The sequence below is a fragment of the Lipophrys pholis genome, assembly GCF_963383615.2.
Source record: "Lipophrys pholis genome assembly, chromosome: 1".
In the NCBI taxonomy this organism is placed as follows: domain Eukaryota; kingdom Metazoa; phylum Chordata; class Actinopteri; order Blenniiformes; family Blenniidae; genus Lipophrys; species Lipophrys pholis.
Window position 1 is genome coordinate 9,633,218 of NC_137635.1, and position 9,906 is coordinate 9,643,123.

At 46.1% G+C, this 9,906-nt stretch overlaps 1 protein-coding gene across 1 annotated transcript; it reads left to right on the top strand.

Moving 5' to 3' along the window:
- The first annotated feature begins 2,193 nt into the window (after nucleotides 1-2,193).
- Nucleotides 2,194-9,503, top strand: LOC308120163 (S-adenosylmethionine synthase-like). The gene is made up of 9 exons (XM_080480606.1): nucleotides 2,194-2,353; nucleotides 3,282-3,359; nucleotides 3,774-3,896; nucleotides 3,977-4,089; nucleotides 4,781-4,924; nucleotides 5,707-5,925; nucleotides 6,531-6,713; nucleotides 7,722-7,855; nucleotides 8,808-9,503. Exons 1-9 carry the CDS (start codon nucleotides 2,272-2,274, stop codon nucleotides 8,908-8,910), a joined length of 1,179 nt encoding a protein of 392 aa, XP_080336732.1. The 5' UTR covers nucleotides 2,194-2,271; the 3' UTR covers nucleotides 8,911-9,503.
- Nucleotides 9,504-9,906: the final 403 nt, after the last annotated feature.

Below are 9,906 nucleotides of genomic sequence, written 5' to 3' on the forward strand. Positions count from 1 at the left end.
GCTGCCACTAGGGGGTGTCCTACCTTCTGGCTCCAGGACACACGTTTTTTAGGTTAAATTGAATAATGCATCTCTACTGACAACAACGAGTGAATCAATCCACATGTTCAGGAACTAGCAGTTATTCTCATCATCAGGAATAAACATGCAGCCAGTTGCAAATAAAAATGCCCGTTACTTTGATTGATGAGAGAAATTCACCGTCACAAATCTACTTTTTTTTATTCTTTTCTAACATTTGAAGACACCCAAGAAGCGAAACCCAACATTTACAGCAATAACCGTCTAATTTTAACCACATCATGTAAGAAGAATGCAGAAAATCCATCATTCATGATACGACTTTCAGAGAAATTCACTTGATTTGATGTGGTGAGCTTTTGTGGCTGATTGATTTAAACTCACTGAAAAGACCTTTTGTTTGCTGGATTCTTCTCTTGTGGCAGATCAATTCCACATAAACACTTCGGCTGGCGGATGAAAACATCTTCCACTGTGAGGGGAATGCCAGAGTAAAAAAACCTAATTCTGGTAAAGTGTGTGTAAACTGCCTGTGGCAGCAGATTCATATTAAACCCTCCCATCACAGTAAGAGTCCTCAGGACGACTTCAGACCGGAACCTTCTCCAGTGCCTGAGCTCCATCTGTCTCCATCACTCTACGAATCTACAGTAACAGGCCTTTAGACCACGAGGACAATACAGTCAGCTGCTGCTGGAGGGAGCAGAGCCACCGTCCTCAACGAGAGGGAGACACTGCAGCTCCACAGTCCTCCACTAGGGGGAGTCGTTGCAGCTCCCACAGTTCACCAACAGAGCCGCTGCTGCTCCACAGTTCACCACTAGAGGGAGAAACTGCAGCTCCACGGTCCACCACTAGAGGGAGTCATTGCAGCTCCCACAGTTCACCAACAGAGCCGCTGCTGCTCCACAGTCCACCACTAGAGGGAGACACTGCAGCTCCACGGTCCACCACTAGAGGGAGTCATTGCAGCTCCCACAGTTCACCAACAGAGACACTGCTGCTCCACAGTCCACCACTAGAGGGAGACACTGCAGCTCCACGGTCCACCACTAGAGGGAGACACTGCAGCTCCGCAGCCTGAGGAAGCAGCTTCTCCTCAATGCAGCGTCCTTTAAAAGGACTGGAGAGACAGAGGTAGAGAGATCGAAGTGAAGAGACAGACTTATAGATACAGATCAAGAGGCAGACTTAGACTTCATGTCAAAACCATGCAGGTATTGAGGTATTGAGAGCGTCTGCTCTCCTTCAATGTTTCTTAGCATCATTTTGATGGTACTGAGTAACTACTGCCACAAGTCTTGTTTTATCAAGGGAAATACTGCTGCTCTGTACAGAGATTACAAGTTCTACAAGTCTGATGAAAGCAACACTTTCCCTCCCTTTCAGTACAATATTTACTTTGTAGTTCTCTGGATGTCAGATCATTGATCCAGAGTGTCGAGATACAGATTGTCAGTGTGAAGAGGAGAGTGAGGAGGAGTGTGAGGAGGAGAGTGAGGAGGAGAGTGAGGAGGAGAGTGTGGAGGAGTGTGTGGAGTGTGAGGAGGAGTGTGTGGAGGAGTGTGAGGAGGAGTGTGAGGAGGAGTGTGAGGAGGAGTGTGAAGAGGAGAGTGAGGAGGAGTGTGAGGAGGAGTGTGAGGAGGAGTGTGAAGAGGAGAGTGAGGAGGAGTGTGAGGAGGAGAGTGAGGAGGAGAGTGTAAAGACGACATGCCAGTGTGTACACAGGCCCAGACGGCCCACTGGACACCTCAGAGGCCCCAGGTACAAAGAAACAAAGGCCCGGGGGGGGGGGGGGGGGGGGACTGGGTGGAGGTCTGATGGGGGCATTGGGTGGAGGCCTGATGGGGGCACTGGGTGGAGGCCTGATGGGATCACTGGGTGGAGGCCTGGGGGGGGGCACTGGGTGGAGGCCTGAGGGGGGCACTAGGTGGAGGCCTGAGGGGAGCTGTGGTTGGAGGCCTGAGTGGAGGCCGGGGGGCTTCAGTAACCCTTTGAGGGGTGAAGAGTGGACGCGCCGCTGCAGCACTGAGCCGGAACCCCGGTCTGAACTCAGGACATCCAGCAGTGCAGGAGTTAACATGAAGGCTCCCACAGTCCCCGTCGCCCCTCAATGGTCTCACCCACCGGTTCACATGGCGCCCTCCCCCCCGTCTGGATGATGTTGTCTTTGCCTGATGTAGCTCACACTCCTCCAGCTGCTGCACTCAGAGTGTGTGTGTCTGTGTGTGTGTGTGTGTCTGAGCCACCATGGAGATGAACGGGAACCAGCACGCTGCTCACGACGGCTCCTTCATCTTCACCTCCGAGTCCGTGGGAGAGGGGCATCCTGGTGAGTACTGTTCCAGAGCGCCGGTCCAGAGCGCCGGTCCAGTGCTCCAGTCTGGAGGAGAGTCCAGCTCGTTTCCGTCTCACTGATCATCGATGACTCTGAGGAATGTGCAGAGTCCAGACTGCTGCGTGAAAAGATTCCAGAGCTGATCTCTCCGGGATCCTGGAATGATAAAGCGTCGGAGTGCAGAACAGCTTCAGTCACAATATCTCCACGTAAAACTCACTGCAGGTTGCTTGTACTTTAAATCAGGTAGAAAGAATCCTGAGGGCTGCAGACTGGAGCTGTTGAAGTTTCTAATGACTTTTGACATGTTGCAGAGCAGTTTGTGGACCGAGCAGGTTACATGGAGACGTGCAGTTTATCGAGAAGGAAACATTTAAATCAATTTAAAAGAGGGTCATAAAAGATTCTTCTTCTTTCTGCAGCTTTTCATTCAAACATACACACATCTGAAATAATAGAATCTGTTAAATGGGATTATTTGCTGACGAAAGACAAACGGATTGCTTTTACTAGTCCGGAGCAAACGTATTGACATTCTGCACATTTAATCCCAGAATTTGTGCGGTGAACACCTCATAAATACACCTCACAGTAAATCCTGCATTTAAAATGACACTTTTCAAGACATTTTCACACAAAGTACAGAAAGATTCTCACAACTGAGCAGATTAGTTTCTGCTGAAAAGAAGCAAAACCTGGATTGGTTCTAAAAACAAGCAGGTTTTGTTGAAAGGTTCCAGCAGCTCAGAGTCAGAGATCCTGTAGCAGGAGGAACTCTGGCGGCGCTGGATCAGACATTGTCTGGACATCGGGCCGGTCGGTGCGATTCCTAATCCTGTAACTCCTCACAGCAGTGGGGAGAAATCTAATCCGTCCAGCAGAAGCTCTTCACATGGAGACAAACTCATTCTTGTTCTTTCAGATAAAATCTGTGACCAGATCAGCGACGCCGTGCTGGACGCTCACCTGAGACAAGACCCCGACGCCAAAGTGGCCTGCGGTGAGTAACTAGTTACTTTAACCCAACTATCAGACTGGGAGGGTCAGAGGTCACTGACTCACTCATTCAGTTCAGATTAGGTTACATCAGTCAGGAGGAAGAAGATACTCTGTAATCTGGATGTTAGAGGAGCAGGATGCTCTATAATCTGGATATTAGAGGAGGAAGATGTTCTATAATCTGCATGTTAGAGGTGGAAGATGCGCTATAATCTTCATGTATGAGAGGAAGATGCTCTATAATCTGCATCTTTGAGGAGGAAGATGCTCTATAATCTGGATGTTAGTGGACAAAGATTCTCTATAATCTGCATCTTTGAGGAGGAAGATGCTCTATAATCTGGATGTTTTACAACTTCAATGGCTGCAAACAGATTTCTTCGAGAGTGAAGCTTTGACCTTTGACCCTGAACAGAGACGGTGTGTAAGACGGGCATGGTGCTGCTCTGTGGAGAGGTAACGTCCAGAGCCAACGTGGACTATCAGAAGGTGGTGAGAGATTTAATCCAGCACATCGGCTACGACGACTCGGAGAAAGGTGGAGAACCCTGACGCTGCTTCTCCTGAACGAAGCCGCTCGGCTCGTCCAGCTCCACGCTGAATCTTCTCTGTATTCAGGGTTCGACTATAAGACCTGCAACCTGCTGGTGGCGCTGGAGCAGCAGTCCCCGGACATCGCTCAGGGAGTTCACGTCGACCGAGTGGAGAGCGACATCGGAGCCGGAGACCAGGTGACCTGACGCCACTTCATCAACTTCAGTCCACTGCACAAACAGGAAGTTCACTGTTCAGACAGGAAGTTCACTGTTCAGACAGGAAGTTCACTGTACAAACAGGAAGTTCACTGCACAAACAGGAAGTTCACTGCACAAACAGGAAGTTCACTGTACAAACAGGAAGTCCACTGCACAAACAGGAAGTTCACTGTTCAGACAGGAAGTTCACTGTTCAGACAGGAAGTTCACTGCACAAACAGGAAGTTCACTGCACAAACAGGAAGTTCACTGTACAAACAGGAAGTTCACTGCACAAACAGGAAGTTCACTACACAAACAGGAGGTTTACTGCACAATCAGGAAGTTCACTGCACAATCAGGAAGTTTACTGCACAATCAGGAAGTTCACTGCATAAACTGGAAGTTTACTGCACAATCAGCTGGCCACATCCTGAAACATCTAATCTGTGTTTGCACATAATTTCTTGCATGAGCTGTTGAATACCGTGTGTGTTGCATGAATGTGGATGAGATATCGTGGATTAGAAGATTATTCTGTTTGTGGATTAAATTCCTCTTCATTCATTCAGGTTTGAGATGTTAGAGTTGGGTGGACCTCAGGATATTTGATGATTTTTTTATTAGTGAGCCGTGGCGTTCGTTACAGACAGCGACAGCATGAATCACAAGGTTCTCTCTGTGACAGGGCCTGATGTTCGGATACGCCACAGACGAGACCGAGGAGTGCATGCCGCTCACCATCGTCCTTGCGCACAAGCTCAACGCCAAGATGGCCGAACTGCGGCGGAACGGGAGCATCCCCTGGCTCCGCCCAGACTCCAAGACTCAGGTGGGATTACAGCAAGTCACAATCTGCTAAAGAGACTAACGTTTCCCAGTTAATCTGAGTTCAGGAAGCAACTTTGATAAACTGCACAGACATTTCCTGTTTATTCAGTCTGTGACTCTTCAACGATAATCCAGATTATAGAACATCTTCCTCCACTAGCATCCAGATTATAGAGCATCTTCCTCCTCCAACATCCAGATTATAGAGCATCTTCCGCCTACTAACATCCAGATTACAGAGAATCTTCTTCCATTAACATCCAGATTATAGAGCATCTTCCTACATTAACATCCAGATTATAGAGCACATTCCACCTACTAGCATCCAGATTATAGAGCATCTTCCTCCTCCAACATCCAGATTATAGAGCATGTTCCACCTACTAACATCCAGATTACAGTGAATCTTCCTCCATTAACATCCAGATTATAGAGCATCTTCCTCTCTCTGACTGATTTAACTTCAGCTAATGCTAAAACTAGATTATTACTAGATCAAGACTCAACTAAGAGATGATAAAAAAGTAATGCAAATTCAAAGTAACTAGTTACTTTTTTCTTTCAAGAGATTAAAGAGTCAAATAAAGACAATTAGTACGAAATACAAAGATGTTAATGTGAAAGATACTGATTATATGGTGCGTGCCATAGTTAGTATCTGCGTTGCCATGGTAACAGGTTGGCGTGTGTGTAGTTTAGAGTGGTTTGTTCTCCAGTGAGACGAGTTGAAGTTCCGGCTGCTGCGACTTCAGATTAACGTTTGTGTGGTTTCACCTGCGGCAGGTGACGGTCCACTACAGGCAGGACGGGGGCGCCGTGGTGCCGACGAGGGTCCACACGGTGGTGATCTCGGTGCAGCACGACGACCACGTGAGTCTGGAGGAGCAGAGGAAGGTCCTGAAGGAGAAGGTCATCAAGGCCGTGGTTCCTCCGAGGTACCTGGACGAGCAGACCGTCTACCACCTGCAGCCCAGCGGGCGCTTCGTCATCGGGGGGCCGCAGGTAACGTCGTGAGGCCTGGGGGGGGGGCAGTGGTCAACATGCTCTGGACAGGAGTGGACGTCATGAGCTTCAATCACATTCATCACAACATTAACACATAACATTAATATAAAACTAGTTTAATAAACCAGTTTGATCACATTCATCAACAGTTTGGAATGTTTATATGACAAGACATTACAAAACCTTTTATAAAAGAATTATAGCATTTATTAGAAATTATAGAACTGATTTGTTTCTGCATGTCACATGTATAAAAATGTGTTTAATATTATTTCTCCACTTTAAGTTCATTTCATCACTTCTAACTTCTAAACTTCTAGAGACGTAGGCTTCCAGTAAAGTAATCCCTGTGGTAGTTTGTCACAGTTTAAATGGAAATATTTAGATTTCATCCACAAAAGCAGTAAAACAGAGCAGAGTTTCAAAATCAGTTTCAAAATCAGATCCACCAACATCAACATCTGCTTTTCTTCGACCTTGATCCTTTTGAACTTGAATCTTTTTTACAACTTCAGCTCCTGAACTGTGAAGTCGGGGACCAGCTGGACTCTGAACAGTAAATCTGCCATGTTTCAGTCTGTAATCCTCCCGTGACGTTTCAGGGCGACGCCGGCGTGACGGGCAGGAAGATCATCGTGGACACGTACGGCGGCTGGGGGGCTCACGGCGGGGGGGCCTTCTCCGGGAAGGACGCCACCAAGGTGGACCGCTCGGCTGCGTACGCCGCCCGCTGGGTGGCCAAGTCGCTGGTGAAGGCCCGGCTCTGCCGCCGGGTGCTGGTGCAGGTCAGGACGTCGTCCAGGAAACCTTTAATATGACGTTTCTCAAAGTTTTAGGAAAATTAAAGCGCCAAACTGTTATTAAATAACTATATAGCTGCTATACTGGTATTTTAGGAAAACTGCAGGTTTTTAAGGGAGGTTTAGTTTAGAGGGAATCTATGGGGAGTTAGAGGCAATCTGGGTTTAGAGGTAATCTGGGGTGGGTGTTTAGAAGTTATCTGTTGGTTTAAGGTAATCTGTGGGGGGTTAGAGGCAATCGGAGGGGTTAGAGGGAATCTGGGGGAGTTTAGAAGTAATCTGGGGGGGTTTAGAGGTTATCGGAAGGGTTAGAGGGAATCTGGGGGGGTTTAGAAGTAATCTGGGGGGGTTTAGAGGTTATCGGGGGGGGGGGGGGGGGGTTAGAGGTAATTGGGGGGTTAGGGGGAATCTGTGGGGGGTTTGGAGGTAATCTGGGAGGGTTTAGAGGTAATCGGGGGGGGGGTTAGAGGGAATCTGTGGGGGGTTAGAAGTTATTTGTGGGGCAGGTTAGAGGTATTCTGGGAAGGCTTTAGAGGTAATATGGGGGATTGTAGAGGTAATGGGGGGGTTTAGAGGTAATCTGTCAGGGGGGGTTTGAGGAAATTGGGTTGTTTAGAGGTAATGGGAGATTAGATGTAATATAAGAGTTTGGAGGTAATTTAAGGGGGGAGTGGAGGTAATCTGAGGGGTTTAGATGTAATCTGGAGGGTTTAGATATAATCTGAGGGTGTTAGATGTAATCTGTAGGGGGTTAGCGGTAATCTGGGGGTTCAGATGTAATCTGGGGGGTTTGGAGGTAATCTAGGGGGTTTGTAGGTAATTTAGGGGGCTTTAGGGTAATCTGGGGTTTTCGATGTAATCTGTGGAGTTTAGAGGTAATCTGTGGGGGGTTATGAACGACTGCTGTGAATCAAGGCTCCAGCTGAGACTGAATTCTCGGGTGTCTGTTTCATCCTCCATCATCAGGGTTGATGGTGTCGTCTGTGTTTTCAGGTGGCCTACGCCATCGGCGTGTCCCACCCGCTCTCCATCTCCCTCTTCACGTACGGCTCCTCTCAGAGCAGCGAGAAGGAGCTGCTGCAGATCGTCAACAAGAACTTTGACCTCAGACCGGGAGTCATCGTCAGGTTGGGATTTCACTGCCTCTTTCCAGTTGAACAGGATTATTACTGACTGACGAGGGAAACTCATAAACCAAGACGAAACATTTCTATCGGGGCTGCAAGACCTCATCACTCTGTGTCTTGCTGCATCATTCAGATAAAATACTATTTTCTCCTTTTCAGCTCAATACTGAAATCATACATAAGCTGTTTAAGAAGTAGAAGAAAAAACAAACTAGACATATGATGTACATCATTAACTTCTAAAACGTTTTCTTGTAAAAATCTCATCAACTTATTTTTCAGGTAGTAAAAAAATATGATAGAAATGCATAAATCTGTTTGATATTAAATGGAGGAGTTTTAATCTCTGCAACAACAGAAAAAACGATTTAGTCTCAAATGTAATGAGTGTCTTCTGAATCTGAATATATGATGTATTTTGTCCCATGACAGTATAAAGTCTTAGTAGTTTTTCCAGGTGAATCTCTTCAGAAAAAGAGGGCGTGTCCGAGAGCTTCTATTGGTGCACTTAGGTGGGCGGGTCTTAGCGATCCAAACAGACATTTCTATTGGCTGCGGAATTAGGTCACGCCCTCCGAGCATGATGAGTCTGTTTTCCAGAGATTATATCTTGAAAATACTCAAATATTACACTTTGACAGTTGTTTGTCACTGATTAAAGGATAAATAAACAGTTAATATACAATATGAAATATAGAATGTGTCATTTTATATCATAAGGTCTTGAAACCTTAATCAATTACTCATTTGAATCCTTTGAAATTTAACATTTCACATTTAATTACTCATGCTTTTATTCTGTAACTTTCATAACGTGTGGATTTTGAAGAAACACCTGACAGAGGGTCAATATTTTGATTTTCAATCTGCAGATTTCTCCAGCTCAGGTGTGACACACACTTTAACTCCTCCACATCAATTTAAATCCTGAATTTATCCTCCTGTCCTGCAGAGAGCTGGACCTGAAGAGACCCATCTACCAGAAGACGGCCTGTTACGGCCACTTTGGCCGGAAGGAGTTTCCCTGGGAAGTCCCCAAAAACCTCAACTTCTAGAGTGTGTGCATGCGTACGTACGTCTGTGAAGCCCCGGTGTCTTTAGGAGAAAATCTGTCAGCGATCAGAGGAAAGGATGGAGGGACAATCAGTCCAGAAGCGCTGCAGAAAAGAGCGAGATCTTCCCGTTAAAAGATAAACCAACGACCAGATTTTCAGACGGGAACAGGAAATCAAATGCTCGTAAAAACACACAAACCACTAAATTGTGTCACTATTAATCAACTTTTTTTCTATTATTTTGTTTTATGGCAGCAGAACTATTCGTCTCAATCTGGACGATGCAAAGACTTCGCTGCTCATCAACGGATTTCTCGTGAGATCATCTCAGTTCTCCACGACAGGGACGTTAAATCAAACCCCACCGGTGGTTTTATTTTCTAAATCCACATTCAAGTCTATTTCTGCTGCAGACGCACTAAAACCAAGAGGCGTTATCGTCAATCTAAAACATTTCAAAGAGAGTTTGAACTTGTGTCACATGCATCATTTTATGTCTCCACTTGAACGGCGGCTGCAGACAATCTGAAGGTTTTGTCTTTGTGGCCGTTTTCTGGATCTTGAAGGAAATAAAAGGTGCTATGTTCATTTTTACTGCGTTCAAACTTCTTTTGTTTCAGAGCGTGAAAAACTAAATGATAGTTGTTTTCATTTTGTGATTGAAGCTGTTCATAGTAAAAAATTTGTGATTGTTGATCGCTTCTGCACCGGAGCGCGTGGAACCAACGAGGTGAGGAAATGATAAAAGTATTAGATATTTCATTGAAACACATTTTAAGAAGACAATCCGAGACGGATTAAGACGTGGGTGGCAGCAGAAAATCTCGCCTGTTTTTACCGGTGTCACAGTCTAATTCTTTGACTGAATGCCGGATTAGTAGAAAACCGACTCCCTGCAACATCTTGTGGTAACAAGTGGTATTGCAGAAGCTGATTATTCTGTCAAAGTTGTTTTTGAGCATAAACACTTCGTACTGTACTTCACCTGAAAAGATG